Source organism: Camelina sativa, chromosome 16, assembly GCF_000633955.1.
Source record: "Camelina sativa cultivar DH55 chromosome 16, Cs, whole genome shotgun sequence".
NCBI classification, from domain to species: domain Eukaryota; kingdom Viridiplantae; phylum Streptophyta; class Magnoliopsida; order Brassicales; family Brassicaceae; genus Camelina; species Camelina sativa.
In genome coordinates this window covers 23,457,667-23,479,153 of record NC_025700.1, presented here as the reverse complement: position 1 = coordinate 23,479,153, position 21,487 = coordinate 23,457,667, and the positions used below count along the sequence as shown (strand labels likewise).

The window sequence follows — 21,487 nt, the reverse complement described above, 5'->3', positions numbered from 1 at the left end:
AAATATATATCTTCAAAAACATTTGGTCCTTAATTTCCTCTATCAATTACTAGAGCTTTGAATTAGTCATCTCCCCCAACATCGAAACTGATGGACTTTGAGGCGCAGTTTCTTTGAAAGGTTACCTAGTACAAGTACGTACCAGTGGAGCTCCAAATGTTGGTCATCACTAATAAGATCTTGGAAGCTCTTCTCCAGCCAAGAATGATCTTAAAAGAACTAACGCACTCTTTGGTTGGAAGAATGGTACCTCATGGCCGGCCCCTCTTACCGTCACAAAGGTAAGCCCATCGTATACTTCTGTACGTCCTCCTACCTGATCTCCGGAGTACCAAGGGTACCAGCGAGTTTTCACCGCAAGATTTAGTTTGCTGAGGGAAAACCTAGTCGCAGTCACTGGAATCACCGAATCTGTATCGCCGCTGTATTGAGAAAAATGTTATTTAATGACCAAAAGATGTGTTGTTACATGTTACTTGTGTTATGTATATATCTTCGAAGCTAGTTTTTAATATACCTGAAGACCCAGATCCTTAGACCAGCAGCAATGAGTTCCTTGTATATCGGCAACATTGAATTGTCGGAATCTCTCCAATTCCAGTTATTAAACACCGAGTCACTGAAAAAAAAAAAAAAAAATGTTATTTAAGTTTCCTTTATTAGTCTGGTTCTAATAAAAATATAACTTAACTTGAATAATTTCTTCGGTTACGATTTGGTTCAGAAAAAGTCTTGTATTTGTTAGAATTTTTTTTGGACAAAGAACAAGTGAATTTTAATATTGACTAGTTAGTAAAATGTTTGTGAATTTTCATTAGTTAAATTACTAACTACAATTGTTTAAAATGATTGTAGCACTAAACAGTTATTTTTGGTTCGACTCAGTTCCATTCATATAATAATGTTGACCGTTCTAATTCAGTGTCGATGAGCATTGAGAATACCTGCAAGCGGTCCACTTATATGGAATGACGACAGTTTGGTTAGCGTGCATGGCTCGTTGTACCTCAGGACGGTTATAATAAATCTCGGCGTAGTTTTCGGTACAAGGGTCATACTGATCTTCTAAAAACCGTTTAGTTATATGCATATTCATCATCTCCACAAACTTGGTTTGGTTCGTTGTTTGTTGTTGTAGTGGTACACACTTGGGTGTGTATATGCTGTACTGATCTATGTCGCCAAAGTCAGCCGCAGCGTTGTAAATGACTGAATCACATTCTTTCGAGAATCTATCTGCCGCGAAATCGCAGTTTTCGATAATGGAATTGTAAGAAGTGTCGGATATCATTGCGTGAGACCACCAATACGTTATGGTCCCGAGTTTGTCGCTGTTTTTGTCCATCTCTGGGTTTCCAACCTTATAAGGAGAAGATTATGGACATAAAATTCATATTTTCTTAGTGACAAATATGGACTGATGATAGTTTAGAAGATGTGATAAATAGACATTTTTTTTTACCATGAAACCTTTGAGATTGATAATTGGTTTTTTAGAGGCGTTATTGTACTCTTGAATCTTTTTGGCAAGCTGAGGAACATAATGGCCTGTTAAGATAGACGTGAAAAAACATTAATACATAATGGCCTGTTTTGAATTGCTGCCACTATGATTAAGACTTGAGTCTTGGTTTGTATGTTAGAGTATAACCTCTATAAATTAATACCTGGATAAACCAATATATTTCTTCAGTCCTAAATTATTCTTTTAGTTAAATTTATATACCGATAAATTAATAAAATACAATAGTTTACTATTAATTTATAAAGATTTTACTGTATATTGTGACATACCGGCGTAGCTTTCACCTACAATGTAGAAATCTCTATATTGGTACTGAGGAAATCTTGACATCCATTTAATTAGAAATATCAAATTTTCCTGAGCTGCAACACACACAGTTACTGAATCACATAATCAATATCGTGAGATTCGTTGTATAAATAATAAAATAAAATAAAGTGAATCTGACCTGTACGTTCGTCTCCAAATTCTTCGAAATCAGAGCTCGTGGTGGTGTATGAAAACCCAACTCCAACAGGGGATTCCAAAAATAAAAGGTTTGCCTCTGGTATCACACATTCACAAATATTATATAGTAAGTGAGTATTCCATAGATAAAGAACAAGATTCAAAAATTATTGAGTACCTGTGTTCCAAGAAAAGTTGTTGAGATAAAGACTGCAACCAGTTTTTGTGATCCGAAATGGTCCAATCTCCTCCGACGCTCCATAAGCAATCGACGAGCAGCCAGGTCCTAGGGAGTTAATTACATACAAATTGAAATTAATTAACGATCATATATATATAAACAATTAATGCTTTTTCCTTCTGCTTATTCACTAAAAAATTGAACATAAAAAAATTAAAGTGACAACATATACGTAACATTTTCTATGTAAAGGAGAGATTTATATATCTTCCAATATGGTTTTATTATGGGCCATGTCATGTGCATGGTTTTGTCATGCTTTCTTACCGAATGTCAAAAGACTCAAAACAAAAGAGAGATGCAATAAATGAGAAGTTGATGTTTGAAAGTGATGAGAGTGCTTAGATAAATATAGTTAATACATATGTTTAGTTTAGCCAATCATAACTTTGCTTTCTTTGTGTTTGTGGTCCTGCCTGAGTAAAATCAGGATCTTCAATTGAACGACCCTACTTTTAACTTCTGCCGGCTTTTGTTAAGTTAGTAAAAATTTAAAATATTTTCATGATTAAAAAAACTAATTATGTCCCTTTCTCTTGTTCAATCCTTCTTTACCCAATCTTTCATACTAAAAATTTAAATCATTTTTAATATAGTACCAAATAAAACATGTTTCTTGAAAGGGGTTCTATACAAAAAAAAAAAAAGCTTTCAAATCTCCATTTTTTGTAACTTTATTCGATCTATGAAAAATGCATATTAACCTTATGAAGTCAAGAATAATAGCAATATAACTTTTACAGTTACATAAATAAGATTTTAAAAATTTTAATGTAGATTTGGATCATTTATCACGAAACGTTTGGTTTGATATAACATTTATCAACAGTTTACAAATTTGACAGTAATAATGATAGATCTTATTACGTATTATTTTTGAATTTTCAGAATTAACCCATATTTTTAGAAATAGAAAATAAAAATTTACGATTTTAAAATTCTCTTTTGCAGAAACCCCTTATTGAAAACCATAGTAATCAAGTGGCGAACGCAATATCCACACATTATAGCGAGTTTATGGCGTTTTGCAACAAAAAAAAAAAGGCGAGTTCATGGCGCTTTGACAACAGATCCAATACTAGTGTACGACACACGGATCCATGGGACATATATAATATGATTACTCGCGTAATTTAGTGTCTTAAATATATGTTTTTTCATGCTTGCCCTTTGTTACTTTTGTTTTAGTTATAAAAAGGTTTGGCTACATTTGCTTTACATTTGTTTGTATGCTCTTAATATATAGTATTTACGCCGTGAAAAGATAGTGAATACATGTTTTTATATGTCGGTGTCGTGCACATGCTCTGAAGTCCGAATGGTCAAGATATGTGTAGCCGCCAACAGCATATTCCAAATGTTATTCCCTTATTACGGGCTTATTTTAGTGAGAAAGTGGACATTTTCTCAAATGCACGCATGATTGGAGTAATTCATATTAAATGAGAAAAATACTAGTAATTCCATGTTTCCTTTATGTTCGTTTTATAACAACAATGGCATGTTTCACTTATAAGACTCATATTGGATTGTTGATGCTGTTTTGGTGGACATTGATTTGCTTTAATCACAATTAAAAAACTATGATAAGACATAAAGTATTGGTACAGTATACGTATTTTTATATTTTACTTTTAGGTAGTCTAATAAGTTAAGAATACGCATGTTAATGAGCTTTGACGTACGTCTCCATATAACGTTGACGAGGATATACGTTGATCAACTCTCTTTTTTTTTTTCTTTTTTTTTTGTCGAACTATTATCAACTCTTGAAAATACAAATTTTATATAGTAGTATTGCAAATGTATGGACATTAGGAATTTAGGATTCTTTGTGTGTGAAGTGAAACCTAAATTTAATTCTTTTCACAAGATCTCTAAGTAACGGAACTAAGTTTATTTAAGAAACCCTAGTAACTGACCTAAATTAATATATATATATATATATATATATATATATTATTTTTTTGTCGTCAACTGACCTAAATTAATTTAAGAAACGAACAACTCAATAAATGGCCAATCAGGAATATAAAACCATTACAAACAATTCTTTCTTATAATATTTTAGATTATATTTGTTATCTTTTATTTTTGAATAACTATGAAGGCGTATGTCCGTTTGACATGTAAATATCATGTCAGACCAGAACCTGTAATATAGTTTCTTCTCAAATGCAATTTTTTGTTTTTTGAAAAACTGAAAGATTCTAAACCTAAACTCATATATTCTTTCAGGCGCCTGAAACCAAATGAATTTATATAGTTTTCTCCCAAATGTCCCTGGAACCGGCGAGTTGTAAGCTTTGTTTGAAATACTTTACTAGTTGAGCTATTGACATTTGATCCAAATGCAAACTTCTCTTGTATCTTTGTTCCTATTTCGTATATTTCTTATGTTTCATAAATATATAATTAACATATAGTTGTCAAAAAAAGAAATATATACATATAAACTAATTAAATAACCATAACCAAATTATAGTCAATTTTTTTTTCGTTTGTCTGAAGGATCAATTCAAATTGTTTAAATTTAACCCAAAAAAGAGTAAAATAGTTTTAAATAGATGCTAAGTTTCAGGAATTCTTAATAATCAATGGGTAATGAGTGTATTGGTAAATATCTTTTATGTATTATTAGTATAGATATAGATCTCTTATATTTCCTAACATTTTTGTTGACATTGAGTATTTTGATTTTGTCATTTGTACCAAATCGAGTTTGAATACAATGGTCCACTTAAAGATGAATGCATTTGCCGAAGCATATTTTTGTTCAGGTTCAAATAGATCTAGGAACTAGAATTTCAATTTGAAAAAGAAAAAAAAAATCACAAAAAAATATATAAGGCTCTTATGATAAGAGTATGAAGAAACACTAAAGACATGTGTGTGGATATAAAAATATGAATGGACGTGGGGAAGAAAAATAATCTAACCTCCATTAAGCCAAAGAAGAAGTGGTTTGGTGTGAGTAGACTGAGATGATGACTCAGTGAGCCAGTAGAAGAGTGATCGACCGTGTGATTCGTTTACTGTCACATAACCCGAAAACTGTGAGAATCCTACTTTTGGTTGCCCTGGAAGTGATTTGATCCTGTCCTCTTCTTGCTCTTTTGATGATGGTAATGTTGATAAAGTTGATGTTGATGAGAGCACTAGTAGAAGAGAGATTAAGTGGGTTCTTGCCATTTCTCTTTCTCTCACTCATTCACTACAGTTTTTTTTTTTTCTATTGGTTTATTGTTCGATCGATAGAATGGTGAAGGACTTGTTACTACCACTAATTTTTATACATATATGCGTGTGTTATGTGTAAGTATATATATTTTTTGTCATGTATGGGAGAGACATAATTAGGATGGATGGATGGGGTTTTGGAGGGTTCTTATGTAATGTGTTTTGGTGAGTCATTCATTGCACAATGTGGACCATCTTCTCTCTCTCTCTCTCTCTAGAAGAAAAAAATTATTATGCGCCTTAGTAAAATAATTTGATTACGAGTAATGTGTATATTTTAATATATATACTAACTTATGTGTCGTCCTCTGTCTTTCATGGTAATTGACCTATATAGGAGTTACAATTATAGACTCCATCATCTATTAAGAAAAGGAAAACTATGCATATCTAGTAAAGAACAAAAGTATTTTGTATTTTTCAAAAATGAGATGTAAGATTTAAAGAAACAAAAAAAAAAAAAAACTTAATGGCCATTGATCAACTGATAATTTTAAATAATGTGAAATATTATAATAACAATAGTGGTTTTAAATTAAAAATTTATCATTTTGTTGCTATTGGGATATCCTCAATATTGTTTACTAAAAGGTATTTTGGATTAGTGTTTTTAGTGTCGTATCATAAATGTAGTATTGTCATATCTAATTTGGAAGATAACTAAAAGATACGTCGACTGCATCTCATATTTGTAGACAATTTCTTGTGCATACTCTTGCTACCCTTCCCATCATTGTGTTATGAAAAGATTCTGCCACAATTTTCGTAGCTCATGTGATAAAAATTGATTTCCTTTACTTGTGGCATTTCGCGTCCATAGGTCTGCCTCTGCGGCAACCATGGATTTCGAACATGTACTTCCACAATATATATAATATGTTCTTGGTTACCTAAGAAAATTCCTTTCACTCCTATATGTGATAGCAAATGCGAGAAAGTAACTATAGAAACGCGAGATGAAATTGATTTCCTTTACTTGTAACCTCCTATGGACGTGAGGGGGTGCCATATGACCTTATTAAAGTTAAAAAAAAATTAATAGTGTATTTGATTAATTTTTAGTGAAATAGTTGGTCAAAATCATGCACTCTTGACCCCTATTCGATTAATTTTTGGTGAAAAATTGGTCAAAATCATGCACTTTTGACCCCCATTCGATCTTTATATATATATATATATATATATAATACCAACTAGTCGCTAATAATTTGTATTATGACCTCCGTAAAATTATTTTTGGGTGTGCCACACTTAATGCCTGACACCACCAGGCAAACAAACTTTGATTACAATGTGCTCTTGCGAAAAAAATTATACTCTATGAACGGCTTTCTAATATACCCAAACGAATCTATGATATTACATTAAAAATTATTGAAGCGGTCAATGCAGACATTGTTACATAATATACCCAAACGAATCTATGATACCAATGAAAATTGCGTATAAATGGAAAGATGGATAATGATGAGTTGACTGGGATCCAGAGCTCTACAAATTATGTAGAACTGACATACTCATGTCACACTTACAAGGATAACTATTCGATTTTATTTATTTTATATTCTAATATCACCAGTTCTACATAATTTGTTTGTTCTGTAAATATAGACATTGTTCTATTTTGCTCTACCCCATTTACTGTTTCACCCAAATGTATCAGTATTTGAAACCACTCTTAGGTTACATGAAGTCTTAACTCTAGAGTCGCGATTTTAATTAATTGATATTAAAATATCAAAGTGCAAATTTTTGTCATCAAAATATATGATTTCATTCTAGTGAGTATACTTCAAGTTTGGTTGTTCTATATGTCAACAAATATTTATTTTGCACTGGAGACCTGATTTAGTTCCAAAATAGAAGAATTTAATTACTCAAAAGATATGATAATAAGATCAACCAGATAATTATTCATTTGCCTTCAGATTAAATATGAGAAATCAAAAATAAATGAATAAAGAAGAAGAAAATAATATAGCAGAAAATGAAACTGATAATTTCTTGGCTAATTGGGAAGATTTGCATTACATTGTCTACTAGACCAGATTTGACCCCAAATCTGGTTCGATCCTCCGGACCTTGTATAAAACCCATTTGGCTCCACACCATAACGACCAAACTTTCTTCTCGTCAAAAGAGACAAAAAAAATTATAGAGAATTGGTCGTAAGTTTTGTTAGAGAAGAAAAAAAGAAGAAGAAAATGGCGTCTTTGATTCTGATTATGTCACTAATGTTTCTCTTATTTACCACATTCTACCACTTTGGTGAGGCTAGGATCATTGCTGTGGGTGGATCATTGGACGCATGGAAGGTTCCAGAATCAACCAACCACACTCTTAACCATTGGGCTGAGACCGTCCGGTTCCAAGTCGGAGACTATCTCTGTACAGATCTAAATCTTTATCTTCTAGCTTTTTTTTCTGAATATTTTGATCTATATGACAGTCCTGAAAAGTGACATTATTACCATGGTTTTCCAAAAATTTCCATTACCATTAAATCGGCTTAATTGTTAGCATTTTTTTTATAAAATTTCACTTAGGTTAAATACTTGGTGCTACCATAGTTAGGTCATGATGGTCGAGATCCGGATGTTAGTTATTGTTAAATAGATTTTTAGTCACTGAAAAGAGTTTAGTTTGAATAGAATAAAGTTTTAAGTTGGATTTGGTTCTTTGAGATATGTAAGAATTGCAGAGAGTAGAGACCAAACAAGTATGACGTTTCTTGGTTTAAAAGTAGTTGTGTTTTTGGTAATATATAATTCTTGGTTTAAATCGATATTTTGACAAGTAAATAGTCCAAATCATTTATATATTCATTTTTTTTAAAATTATTCAAGAAACTTAAAACCCATTTCAAATATATAATTTACAAAAACAAATGCATGCGATAGTAAACTAAGCTTTATTTTTAACATGCGACAGTGTTTAAATACGATGCCAAGATCGATTCGGTGGTACAAGTGACAAAAGAAAACTACGAAAAATGCAACATGGATAAGCCTTTGAAAGAACACAAAGACGGATACACAACAGTGAAACTTGATGTCTCAGGTCCTTACTTCTTCATAAGTGGAGCTTTGACCTCTAACTGTGCTAAAGGTGAGAAACTAACTGTCGTGGTTCAGTCACCTAACCACCCGCCAACGCCAAAGCAAGGACCAGGCGCTGTTACACCCACTTTATCCCCAAAGCCATCTACTTCTCCGGCTGCTCCAGTGCCTGCTCCACCTACCCCTTCTCCAAAGTCATCTACTTCTACGGCTCCTGCGCCAGCTCCGGCCAAAAGCCATGCAGTTGGGTTTGTTGCTGGAAATGGCATCTTCTGGGCCTCGACTCTTGTTTCTGTCTTTGGGCTTGTTTTCGCTTAAAGCTTTTTTTTTTTTTTGTAAGTTTAAAGTTTATGTTATGCGTTCAAAATCTATATATGATTTAGAGAATAATGGTTTATCTATATTTATATGTCATATTTGACATTACTGATAACTTAATTTACAATTCTTTTGTTCCTGGCAACAATTTATTCTACAAATTTAGCAATGTCTAGCTAATCTTATTTATATACCTAAAAATACTCTATTAATGTTTTATTATTTGTTTAGTTGGATGATGGATGGTTAGATGGTTTCTTAAACGCTATCATTTTGCGATTTTCATCTAATAAAAAATGTATTTATAGATTAAGGGGGTAATTTTAATATTAAGTTTCTGAATCGTTTTATAGTTTCGTGACTTGGTGTTAATATCATCACCACAAAACTGTCACTTTGAAGGGTGTGTTTAATCCTATATGTGGAATAATTTGTTATGAGTTTTAATGAGTTTTGCTATGATTTTGTTGTAAAATCTTCCCAAATCTCACTTAAAATAACAGGATTTAGATATTTATATGTATTTTTAACTAGAAACATCCACTAAAATCTCCTAAAATTATTAAAATTTGAAATGCTTAAAATAGTTTTAGTAATAATAAATTTTATTTAAAGTATTTTTTCAAAATAATTGGTGCATTGAATTTTGGAAGAAAAAAAAAAGTGTGTAATTCATCATTTTCATAAAATTACAAAATGTTTTGATTCAACGGTTTGACTGGAAGCATGATGGCAATAGGCAATAGCTAAAAAAACTAATAATTTTTGTTTAGTCCAAAACAAGGTGAATGAAGGTACGATGAAGAATGGGTTCAAGCCTCTAAACAAAGACTAAAGAAAAAAAAATATTTGTGTAGTCCAAAACAAGGTCATGTTAACTTTGTTATCCAAAGGGACTAAGTGATGACATTTGGTGCAATTATTACGTTCTCACACTACTCTCATCCTTGTCGCCATCGTTGTTGGTCACGGTCACTCTTTCAAGTCTTTTAATTAGAATCCCCTAATTTTCTACACGCGAATATCCTTTTTCTAACTTGAATGTTTTGATCTTCATCTAGTTGGCAATACTTGTTCATCACTCCTTCTAACTTTAAACAGCTTATGTTTCTTCTAGCAATTCCATATATCTTAACTTTCAGTCGTTAGCTCATATAGTCACATTATTGTTTCAGCATTTTCAACCACAACTTTTTAAGAAAACATGGTACTCTTTTGGACATCCAAAGATATCAAACTCCTCTATAGTCTCCTCTAGCGAGAGTATACATAGAGACTATTGACATAACTTTCTTTAGGGGGGGTATATGTACTAATTTTGTTCTTCTTTGATAATGATACTTTCTAAAAATTATTTGTCTGTCCCATTTTTACATTTAAAGGATATGAGAGAGAAAAAAAAAAAAAAAGAGATACAGCAGAGGAAACGGGTGGGGCCCGACCCGGACAGCACCGAAGAAGAAAGTCAATTTGTTTGACAGAAGACAGAAGACAGAAGACAGAACCTCTCTTCTTCACTTCTCTCTTCTCTCTCTTTCTTTCTTTGTCCGTTTTTTTTATTCTTTTTTTTTTTAACAAGTTGTGTGCTCTTCTTTCTGCTACTTCCGTTTCTTCTTCTTCTCCTCCTTCTCCTTCTCTTCACCGTCGCCGTCAGATTTGACTGTTACTGTAAGTTACCTCTTCTTCTTTTATGTTCCCCTCCCGATCTCAGTTCCTGAAGATTATTGGACTTTGCAATTTGTTCGAATTTGGAATCGATTTTGTCTAATTTAGAAATGAGTTCTGCAGCTGAAGTTTCGATTTTTATTTCTGGGTCTGAAATGTTTCCCTTATCTCCTAATTCCGGGTAAATGATGTTATGGATTTAAATTAGCTCAAGTAACCTATTATCAGAACCCAATCCTCGCTTGATTTATTTTAATAAACTTGTCCTTGTTGTACCAATTAGGTTGTTCATGTTGTAGTTATAGCTGAAAAAGGGTTCGCTAGTGGTTCTGTTTTACAATCATATTTATGATATAAGTTGCCTCAAAAACAGGTTTATAGGATTCATGAGTTGAAGAGTATGTTTGATACTTGTGGTTCCAAAAGAGTCAAATCTCAAGTCATCAGTGGCCAACTTGAGAAGTTTGTCAGGTTTGTTTCTTTTCAACCAATCTATGAATCTCTAACGAAACTATATGAAGAAAAAAAAAAAAAAAAAAAGGAATGAGCTTTTCTTTGAATTTTTTTTTAAACAGGTTAGATAGTATGGACTCGAGATACTCGCAAGGTTCTGAAGCTGGTCTAAACAAATGCACATTGAACATACAAGGACCTAAACGTTTTGCTCAAGGAAGCAAAACATCATCTGGATCTTTTAAGAAAGGTTTTAGAAAAGGATCAGAAGGACTTTGGTCTATAGGTAGATCGATCGGACTCGGGGTTTCGCGTGCAGTGTTTCCAGAAGATCTTGAAGTATCTGAGAAGAAGATATTTGATCCACAAGACAAGTTTCTTTTGCTCTGCAACAAGTTGTTTGTAGCTTCTTGTATACTCGCAGTATCCGTGGATCCGCTCTTCTTGTATCTTCCTTTTATCAACGATAAGGCCAAGTGCGTTGGCATAGACAGGAAACTGGCAATTATAGCAACAACGATAAGGACAGTTATAGATTCGTTTTATCTCTTTCATATGGCTTTACGGTTTAGAACAGCTTATGTTGCTCCATCGTCGCGTGTTTTTGGTCGTGGAGAGCTTGTTATAGACCCTGCACAGATAGCTAAACGGTATCTGCAACAGTACTTCATCATTGATTTGCTTTCTGTGCTTCCTGTTCCACAGGTATTACAACAGAACAGAACAGAACCTCAAACTACTCTTAAGTTTTCATATTTGCTTTTGTTAATGTTCATTTTTTTTGTTCTCTCTCTCAGATTGTAGTTTGGAGATTTCTCTTCAATTCAATGGGTGAAAATGTGCTGGCAACCAAACAAGCACTTCGATATATCGTGTTAGTTCAATATATACCGCGTTTTCTTCGAATGTATCCTTTAAGTTCAGAGTTGAAGAGAACAGCAGGTGTATTTGCTGAAACTGCTTGGGCTGGTGCAGCTTATTACTTACTACTCTACATGCTCGCAAGTCATGTTAGTATCCAAATTTTTTTGTACCACACTATTTTTGTTTAAGCAATATGTTTTCTCATAAGTGTTATGTGTATGCAGATTGTTGGGGCTTTGTGGTATTTGCTTGCTTTAGAACGCAATAACGACTGCTGGAGTAAGGCCTGCCACTTTAATAACCAGACATGTGCCAGAAACTTCTTGTTTTGTGGTAACCAAAATATGAAAGGTTATGCTGCTTGGGACAAGATTAAAGTTTCGGTTCTTCAGCAATATTGTCCTGTTGATGTCCCTGAGGATGAAGAACCTCCTTTTGATTTTGGAATCTACTTAAGAGCACTCTCCTCTGGCATCGTCTCATCTAAGAACTTTGTCTCTAAGTACTTCTTCTGTTTGTGGTGGGGGCTTCAGAATCTTAGGTAATAATATGCAAGAATAGATTTGCTTTTATAGTGTCACTTATTCGCATTAGTAACCTTGATACTCCTTTGCAGTACACTTGGTCAAGGGCTTGAAACGAGCACATACCCTGGAGAGGTTATATTCTCGATAACACTTGCTATTGCTGGACTGCTACTCTTTGCTCTTCTCATTGGAAACATGCAGGTAGAAAAAGAGCTTTGTATGGTGTTTTTCTTATGTTTGATGATTTCACTGAGTGAGTTTGAAGAAACGATATGATCATCGGTGTGTTTGACAAATTTCATGACAGACTTATCTTCAATCGCTAACTATCCGGTTAGAAGAAATGCGAGTCAAAAGACGTGACTCAGAACAGTGGATGCATCATCGAATGCTTCCACCAGAACTGCGAGAACGTGTCAGACGATATGATCAGTACAAGTGGTTGGAGACTCGTGGAGTTGATGAAGAGAATCTTGTTCAGAACCTCCCAAAGGATCTTAGAAGAGATATCAAACGTCATCTCTGTCTCGCCTTAGTCAGAAGAGTAAGTTTCTTGTCTTGTGTTCACTCCATTAACATCTTATTCAAAAGTCATTCTAATTCTTTTTCTTTAGGTTCCATTGTTTGAGAATATGGATGAGAGGCTGCTAGATGCAATCTGTGAGAGGCTTAAGCCATGTTTATTCACTGAGAAGTCTTACTTGGTTCGTGAAGGAGATCCAGTTAACGAGATGCTCTTCATAATCCGTGGTAGGCTCGAGAGTGTAACCACTGATGGTGGGAGAAGCGGATTCTTTAACCGCAGTTTACTTAAAGAAGGAGATTTCTGCGGTGACGAGCTTTTGACATGGGCACTTGATCCCAAATCAGGTGCTAACCTCCCATCCTCAACAAGAACCGTGAAGGCTTTAACCGAAGTAGAAGCTTTCGCTTTGATAGCGGATGAGCTGAAATTCGTGGCGAGTCAGTTCAGGAGACTCCATAGCAGACAAGTGCAACACACATTCAGATTCTATTCACAGCAATGGAGGACTTGGGCCGCTTGCTTCATCCAAGCTGCATGGCGACGGTACACAAAGAGGAAGAAACTGGAGCAACTTAGAAAAGAAGAGGAAGAAGAAGAAGAGTCAGCAGCAGCATCGGTTATAGCAGGAGGAAGTCCGTATAGCATAAGAGCTACGTTCTTGGCTTCAAAGTTTGCGGCTAATGCACTTCGTAGCGTTCACAAGAACCGGACTGCGAAATCTGCTTTGTTGTTGTCATCTACTAAAGAATTGGTGAAGTTTCAGAAACCTCCAGAACCAGACTTCTCAGCTGAAGATCATTGACCGTAATCTTTACTTGTACACAAATCTCTTAAGAATACTTCCAACTCAAGATTCCAACTATTTTTTTTTTTTTTTGTTTATAACACCAAAATATTGTAATATAAAGGATTGTTTTTGATTGCCCTAAAATCTTTTTATTACATAGAAATATATGCTTTTCAAATCATCCAACCAATTTTACATCATTTGTTCATCATCTAAACTTGCTCGGATCTTCCTTTCAGAAAGTTTTTGCAGATAGTTTGCCATTTCTCCCGATCTGGTTCCGCCCTCTCCATCGTTGCCTTTGCCTTATCCGCAAAATCTTGCTGAGAAAAGAAACAAGGAAACATTAAAAAAGCTTCCAAGAAGACAATGGAGATAAAGATATAAGAAGAGCTAGCAAACCTCCATCAACTTCATATTGACGACGCGATCAATGATCTCGAAAAGAATCTCTTTGTTGTACTCAGGGTGTCCTTGGATGCAGAGGAAGTGATCTCCAAAGGAACACATCTCCACGTTGCATTTGTCTGAATAAGCAAGCAATGTTGCTGATTCAGGGAGTTCAAGCACTTCGTCTTGGTGGCATTTTATGATGGCTAGTGATTTCGGAATCTCGGTTCCAAAGTAACCACCCGGTTTCACAGCGTCTTGAACCATTGTTATGGTTCTTAGTCCCATATCCACACCTCTACTCGCCCTTCCTACCTTCCCTCCTTTGATTCTACATAGTATCTAAGTTTCAACAACAGAGAAGAATGCATCATTCATCACAAATCTTTTAAATAAATCTGTTGCAATTATGATTTACATTTCAACTTTATAAACGCAAGGACGATGCTTATCATTACACTACATGTTATGTCGCAGTTTCTTATATAAAAGATATTCTTGTAAAATGATTAAGGTTTTGGATTCATTAGGGATAAAACTGAAACTTAAAACAAACAATCAAAACCTAAAAATTCCTTAAGTACATTCAGATTCACATCAACCAAATGATCTTCTATGACTTTTGATGATGCGTAGTGTAAATTATTAATTAAGCAAATTGGTTTATCAAATCATGTTTTTGGAAAATGGGGTTTTCGGTAAAAAATACAAAACCCTAATTTAAGCATAGGATCGATCCAACGGATGAGAACAAAACCTGGTGGCCGAAGCAGATGCCAAGAACCTTCTTCTTCATGTCGTCAAGTTTTTGGCAAAGAGAACAAAGCTTAACGATCCAATCATCGTCACTAAAAGCATCATGAAGGCTTCCACTGATAACAAAACCATCATACTTATCCAGATCCTTATCGTCCGGAAACTCACCGTCGATCACACGAAACAGATCCCATTTCTCACCCTCTTCCCCAAAAGTCGAAACAAACACGTTGAAATATCCACCGTACGTCTTTTTCACCAACGTTGAATCGCCTGTGGCCAAGAACAGAGCAAATCTTTTTTGCTCATTAACCATTTTTTGTTTTTTTTTGTTTTGTTTTTGGGTTTAGAGGATATAAGATTTTGGGTATGGTTTTAAAGACGGCGAAAAAATCGTAACAGAAGCCAGCAACTAGGAGTGTTTCGTTGCGTATCAGTTGTGATTGGAAATAACAAACTATAAAGTTCCTTATATAGTTCCCTTATATCTTATTATATAGTCATATAAAGAATTTGGATGTTTGACTACCATTTAATTACAATATGAGAAAGTAATGAGATAAATAGCACAAATGGAAGGTGTTTATATTTTTGTGGGATTTTATGTCTTAATGACAGATTCAAGTCAATCAACAACATAAAAGCTGTATACCAAATTTTTTTGGAAACAAATTTAGAAGACATTAATGACATTAATGACTTTTCTTGTGTTTGTAAGACTAAGCTAGAGAGAGAAAAAAAAAATTGCCGAAACGTTCTGGTAGCAAATTCACTGAAATCATATAACTTGGAAGAGAATGATCGCAGTACGTGCATCCATCTATGACTCTATGTATATAGGACACATCCTCCTACATTACAATATTGATGTGTTAATATATAACTTCATGTATTGATATATAACACATATATAGATATATAAAACATGTTACATGTAATGTTGTATTCTGTTAATATTGTTGTTTTTATGTGATATATCATATTTACTCGTTTGCACCAAAAAATAAATAAATCATATTTACTCAAGATTGCTAACAAAGGTTGATAAGAATCTTTAAACTTTGATAAAAATATTTGTTATACTATTTATCTTTAAAATCTCTAATTTACAAAGTCGATCAATAAACTCTACATAAATGCTAAACCCCTCTTCTAATAACTTAGCTCCGGTAGTGTTACATAAACTACAAGTTCAAGAAACTTGTAATTAGTCAAAGTGTTTTAGGAGTATAAAGAATATTTTGGGTTACCGAGGATGAAGCTTTTATTTGAATCATACATACCCATATATATAATATAATAAATAATATAGTGCTACGTAGAGTTGGTAAATATAATAAATACTCACATAATATTGTGAGAGAAATAAAATTAAAATTAGTGATTCACACCAATAAGGAGGGTTGACCTTTGAGGAAGTTTTTGCTTCATTCTTTTCCATTGTTTCCTTTGACGTTCCCGCAAAGTCTAGCTGCATATTAGGGTTGCTTTAAGTGAAACCGACCCACCAAAATGAAACTAACGTAGACTCTTTTAGCTTTATTAGGTTGACAGCAACTTTTCTTGACAAAATTACAAAATCACAACAAGTGGAAAGCTCAGAATGCAAAGGCTTTTGAAAGCAAAGATGTTCATCCAATGGATTTGATGCAATTGGCTATTCAAGATGCATAAATTTTCTTCATAGGAAATGCTCGTGAACAAGCTTTAAGCTCGCAACCGGCTAACACCGACGATGCAAGAACCTCCCATGAGGCAGATACAGTCGTATGCCAGCTTGATGGTTCATAGACAGTCGATGGTAGTTTGAGTGGACTTGGGTGGATAGTCTGCTCAAATGATCATATTCTTAAGTTTGGTTTGAAAGGTTTTCTGCTTATCTCTCCTTCACACAAAAATTGAGTCGCTTTTGCAGGCAATGAAGTGTTTTATTTCACTCTCGCTCGCTTACTAATGTTGTGTTCGAGAATGATTGCAAGGACTTGACCAGAGTGATTGAAAACATTGTTTCATTGAAATAAATCCCAACAATAAACTCTTTTTAAGTTTGAACACTTTAAAGCCATAAGGGCATGTCCAACAGGGTTGCTGACTCAGTAACTCTCATAATAAATATGAAGAAAAGTAGAAAAGGGAAAGAGAAACTTAAGAAACGTTGCTCAAACACTTATCAATCATCTACCGGTTAATTGTGTTTTGAGAATCGTTGGGCGTGACACGGAAAGAGAAACGTTGCTCTATTATTTTAGTTACCTTTTTAATTATTCAGACACGGATGTTACCGTTCAGGTTATCTTGACATGACCAGAAACTAAATTATACGGTTTACACTTAACCGGTTATATACATAATCTCTAATAAATACCAATAAATATAAATTCTCATATAATTAAATAGATATTGAAATAATAGTCTAACGCAAATACAGTTAAAACTTAGAATACTAAGACCATGGCCAATGGAGAACTGCTTCATCCTTACTCAAAATAACATATTTTAATCATTTTCTTTTAATATTAATAAATATTTAAATAATAAATCTAAAAAAGAAAAATCATAGTAAACTGACAGTGTTCTCAAAAATCAGCTAAGCGATTCTCAAAATGCTTAATGAAGCAATGTTCCTTTACTTTTGTTTTTCTTTATTATTATTTTTTTTATCTTTTACTGAGAGTACCCCTAATAGAACTATCAGTGGACATGCTCTTAATAGACAAATTCTATCAATTCTCAAGTAATTGAACAAAAAGAGAGATTATATATATATATATATATATATTTATATATCAATCTTCCAATGGGATGACAAACAATTAAATTGCAATGTTTATGTTATTAGCTCCCTTAAAAAAACCAAAACAGTGTTATATTTTGTTTTCAACATTTGAAAAAGATACACTCGTATAACATAAAATAGTAAGATTTTTCATTGTATATCATATATACATCTTACATGATATGAGGAAAATACCAAATAAAATAAGGTTTTACTGCAGGGTATAAAAAAAGGAGTTGGAAGAATAAGGGTGTCCACATGATCAATGGGGAAATCGCAGAAAGAATAAACGCACTCCGACGAAGATTTGCCGCCCTCTTTTACACACCTTTTATTTTTCTTTTTTTTTCACTTTTACACTTTTACTTTAACCTTTACTTTTGCATGTATTTTTCTTTACTTTGAAATATATATATATATATATATATATATATATATTGTGGGTTTTTTCAGTCTTCCAAAGCCAAAACGAGAGGGTTGCTTGTGGGGTGACTCTCTTCTTCACGCAGTTCTATAAAAAAAATTCACTTGATGTGTTTTTGTTGATTTTTGAATTTTTATAGGCAAATCTTTCAGTTCTTTTTTTTTGTTTAGAATAGCTTTTTAAGCTTTTGCTTCCTTCTGCGAGTGTGAGTGTAAGAGATGTGAATCTCTTGCAACCAAGAATGTTTTGTTTTGGTTTTTGTAAAAAAGCTACCATGCATGAATGTTATGTTTAGTCTTTTTATTTCATTATAAAAGTATTCTTGTAAATCAATATTTAAAAGTTATAATTGTTCGAATCAAAGTACTGATTTAAGCTTTATAAACTTTTAGATCAAGTTATAAAAAATAGGTTTTAGATCAAATAACAAACGAATCAATTTATTTAAGATGTATATTAAGAAGCCTTCATAAATATAAGTAGTCTTCATAAAGTTCTTTTAAAAAGCTTTCAAGTCTTAGTATTTTTTTAAAAACTACTATAAGTTAACTTTAACAAAAATAAATAAATAAAGCTTTCGAATCAGTATGTAATTTTGCTAGTTTTCCAAAATTTTAATACAAATTTTAAACTCTTTTGGATGAGAGAACTGTATATAGAAGATAAACAGCCTGTATCAAATGTGACACATCAAATCAGTTTTGTTATCTTTAGAAATTTACATGGATAGCTATAACTCATATCCCATTATTATATGATGTCCAGTGTGGCTGCTTTCAGTCTCACTAAGTTGACAATCTGATATTCTATAGGATGTACGTCGCATATGCCACTATAATGAAAGTTCAATTAACATTCCATATAATGTAATTTCTTATAGAGATCATTTAAAAAAGAAAAATTTACTTGATAATATTATAGTATAGGTTTATAAATGCCACTAAACTAAAAATAGTGACGTAAAACAAAACACATACATGTTCGTATACGTGACAGTACTGATGGTAATCGAATAATGGACCGAATTAAAAGTGTTGTTTCCCATTAACTTCGAATGTGCTAGATTCGATCTTTCTTTTTTCATCGAATTTTTGCACAAGAAGAGTATTTATTCAATTAAAAGCAGAAAGAACAAGTTCGGCGGACGAACACAACAATAAGATACAAATGTGTAGCACAAGAATTTAAAGCATATATCATTGGTGTAATTTGTGGTTTTGTGAGAATATTTGTATGTATTATAACATTCCTTTTAAAACGGTTCAAAAGATAATATCAACATGCTTACAACGTAAAAGAGAGGCAAACATCATCTTTTTTTCCGTAAAGGCAACTATCAACTTTAACCCAAAAATGGGCAAATATAGACGTTTTAATTCGACTACTTTGATTTTTTTATGTGACGCAAATTATTGAAAAAAATGATTCTGTTTCTAACTAATGGTTCTAGTCTTCTAGATATGATAGCATTATAACCTGATCGACTAAACTTACACTATCAAAGGTTTTGGTTCATGACAATTGATTTTTAAAAAAAATTAAAGCGGGTGGTAAAAAATTAAATCAATATCTTCTGTAAGTTATTTGTAAAAAAGAAAAGTCTTGAACTGAAGTTCATACTAATTTCTAATTATTGAAAACGTTTACATTGGCAAACAATAATATTCACAGTAAAAATGGTTAAATTGTGATAAAAATTAGTCAGAACAAAACTTAACTATATTGTGTTTTAATGTTAAGATAATGCAGGCTTCTCTTGACCCAAGAATAACAAGATTTTGTTTTTGCTAATGAAGAACAATGATTATGTAGATGAATAACCTACTATACTATATGTACTAGGTAAGGTAATAGTTTTATATATTTGTGTTACCACTTACCAAATTCTTAATGTATTTACAAATATTTTGGAAATATATATATAGGGGAAAAAGACAAAGAAGCATTGCGTAATGATCACTGATAATGCGTGAGAAAGAAAATAGGGAAATTGGTTGCATAGCATCTCTCTGGTGATGTCATTTTGATCTCCTCAAATCAGCAATTTGGTCCAACTACTACTGTTGTTGTTCAGGTTTTAATTTTTTTGTAGCATTGCAAAAATTTATACATTTGGTCGGAATATCAGTTTTAGGTACAGAAAAACATATACAGCTATAGATAATTAGATATTTATCAAAAAAAAAAATTATGATTAAATAATAAGAACTCTTAGTGACTAATGTGATTAACAAGTTGAGAAACAAGTATAAGCTATGGTGTTTTTATCTCGTTGTAGGAAATATTGATATAATATCTATCATGAATGTGTGTTCATATCTAACGTTATAATCATTCAAAAAACATTTAAAAAAGAAAAATGCTTCTTCACCATGAGTTTGAGGATCATCTTTTTATATGAGCAAATGCATCAAAGCACAACTTTAGAAAAGTCTAAAGTAATACATTAGGTGTGACAAGAAAGGATGACTAGAATCACATAATTAAGAAAAAAATTGTCATAGAACTACACTTAAAGGGCCATAATGATAAAAATAAAGTAAGTAGAGTAAAAAGAGAAGAAAACAAAAGTATAGGGACTTGTCAGAAAATTGTAACATCACAAATCACACACCACATCAGGCAATGCAAAAGCAAGCCTCTTTACCGTATTCCAGCCTTTTTTCTTACTATTTTCTCTTCCTATCTCATTTCATATGTTCTTTTATATAAATAATGAATATTTTTAAAATTAGAGTCTCTAAAAGTAACATTTATAATCACGAGATTTACAATGTAAAAAATACGGAAGAAAAATACAAGAAAACATACAAAAAGAAGAGAGGAGAGGGTGCACGTTAGTGCAGATTAGTAATATTCCTATTAGAGTTTTGGAGTAAATACATTAGTATCGTTAGCTATTGTTTTTTTGTTATTTTCTTCCATGATAACGTTCTTGTGCATGGAGATGAAACTGATCTTTCTTGGTCGAAAGCATCAGCTAATAATCCCTATATACACATATCAAAGACTTATATAGTCTTGCCTCTCATTTATTTATTTATGTTTTCTTTCCGTTATGGTCTCTCTGCATTGCCACCCTTAATTTTTAGGGAGAATTACTAGTTTAACCCAAATTGAGCAGTTAATTGCTAGATTAGCTCCTAAAATTTGAGGGTCAGTTGGGTTAGTTTCATACCAAAAATACCCTTTTTTGCTTTGTTAGGAAAAAAACAAAAGTCAATATTACCCTTTGTAAAAAATTCCTGCAATTTCGTTTTTTTTTATTTATTTATAAAAGTCTGCCATACATGTAATGGCAGACTAATTTGTAAGTGGCAGATTTATTGTTGATGGCAGTTTTTTTTTGGTAGACTATTTTAGATGGCAGATTAATTTGCAGAATTTGACGGCAGATTTGTTTTATATGGCAGATTTATTTGAAGTGTGTAACGACAGATTTTTCATGGACAGCAGATTTTCTTAACACGACAGACTTATTTATAAAGT

At 32.8% G+C, this 21,487-nt stretch overlaps 4 protein-coding genes across 4 annotated transcripts; 2 read left to right on the top strand and 2 right to left on the bottom strand.

Annotated features, from left to right (window-relative positions):
* On the bottom strand, positions 20-5,448 carry LOC104752028 (serine carboxypeptidase-like 22). Its single transcript, XM_010474094.1, has 8 exons — positions 5,153-5,448; positions 2,151-2,258; positions 1,974-2,069; positions 1,795-1,887; positions 1,463-1,548; positions 945-1,360; positions 518-619; positions 20-422 (listed from the first exon to the last, which is right to left on the bottom strand). The coding sequence occupies exons 1-8, from the start codon at positions 5,403-5,405 to the stop codon at positions 170-172; spliced, it is 1,407 nt and encodes a 468-aa protein (XP_010472396.1). The 5' UTR covers positions 5,406-5,448; the 3' UTR covers positions 20-169.
* Positions 7,604-8,830, top strand: LOC104752027 (early nodulin-like protein 3). Its single transcript, XM_010474093.1, has 2 exons — positions 7,604-7,841; positions 8,385-8,830. Exons 1-2 carry the CDS (start codon positions 7,658-7,660, stop codon positions 8,828-8,830), a joined length of 630 nt encoding a protein of 209 aa, XP_010472395.1. The 5' UTR covers positions 7,604-7,657.
* LOC104752026 (probable cyclic nucleotide-gated ion channel 6) lies at positions 10,323-13,787 on the top strand. Its single transcript, XM_010474091.2, has 8 exons — positions 10,323-10,498; positions 10,869-10,966; positions 11,071-11,653; positions 11,746-11,958; positions 12,037-12,353; positions 12,429-12,540; positions 12,647-12,883; positions 12,954-13,787. Exons 2-8 carry the CDS (start codon positions 10,896-10,898, stop codon positions 13,665-13,667), a joined length of 2,247 nt encoding a protein of 748 aa, XP_010472393.1. The 5' UTR covers positions 10,323-10,498; positions 10,869-10,895; the 3' UTR covers positions 13,668-13,787.
* On the bottom strand, positions 13,827-15,221 carry LOC104752025 (gamma-glutamyl peptidase 5). The gene is made up of 3 exons (XM_010474089.1): positions 14,800-15,221; positions 14,055-14,384; positions 13,827-13,975 (listed from the first exon to the last, which is right to left on the bottom strand). The coding sequence occupies exons 1-3, from the start codon at positions 15,112-15,114 to the stop codon at positions 13,865-13,867; spliced, it is 756 nt and encodes a 251-aa protein (XP_010472391.1). The 5' UTR covers positions 15,115-15,221; the 3' UTR covers positions 13,827-13,864.

Bases quoted from the DNA above. Each gene is read 5' to 3' on its own strand.
- LOC104752027 (XM_010474093.1), top strand. From the start codon at position 7,658: ATGGCGTCTTTGATTCTGATTATGTCACTAATGTTTCTCTTATTTACC. The intron at 7,842-8,384 runs GTACAGATCTAA...AACATGCGACAG, and splicing joins CCAAGTCGGAGACTATCTCT to TGTTTAAATACGATGCCAAG.
- LOC104752026 (XM_010474091.2), top strand. From the start codon at position 10,896: ATGTTTGATACTTGTGGTTCCAAAAGAGTCAAATCTCAAGTCATCAGT. The intron at 12,354-12,428 runs GTAATAATATGC...ACTCCTTTGCAG, and splicing joins TGGGGGCTTCAGAATCTTAG to TACACTTGGTCAAGGGCTTG. The intron at 12,884-12,953 runs GTAAGTTTCTTG...CTTTTTCTTTAG, and splicing joins GTCTCGCCTTAGTCAGAAGA to GTTCCATTGTTTGAGAATAT.
- LOC104752025 (XM_010474089.1), bottom strand. From the start codon at position 15,114: ATGGTTAATGAGCAAAAAAGATTTGCTCTGTTCTTGGCCACAGGCGAT. The intron at 14,385-14,799 runs GTTTTGTTCTCA...GTTGAAACTTAG, and splicing joins GCATCTGCTTCGGCCACCAG to ATACTATGTAGAATCAAAGG. The intron at 13,976-14,054 runs GTTTGCTAGCTC...TTCTTTTCTCAG, and splicing joins TCAATATGAAGTTGATGGAG to CAAGATTTTGCGGATAAGGC.
- LOC104752028 (XM_010474094.1), bottom strand. From the start codon at position 5,405: ATGGCAAGAACCCACTTAATCTCTCTTCTACTAGTGCTCTCATCAACA. The intron at 1,888-1,973 runs GTCAGATTCACT...TGTGTGTTGCAG, and splicing joins ATTTGGAGACGAACGTACAG to CTCAGGAAAATTTGATATTT. The intron at 423-517 runs GTATATTAAAAA...TTCTCAATACAG, and splicing joins CTAAGGATCTGGGTCTTCAG to CGGCGATACAGATTCGGTGA.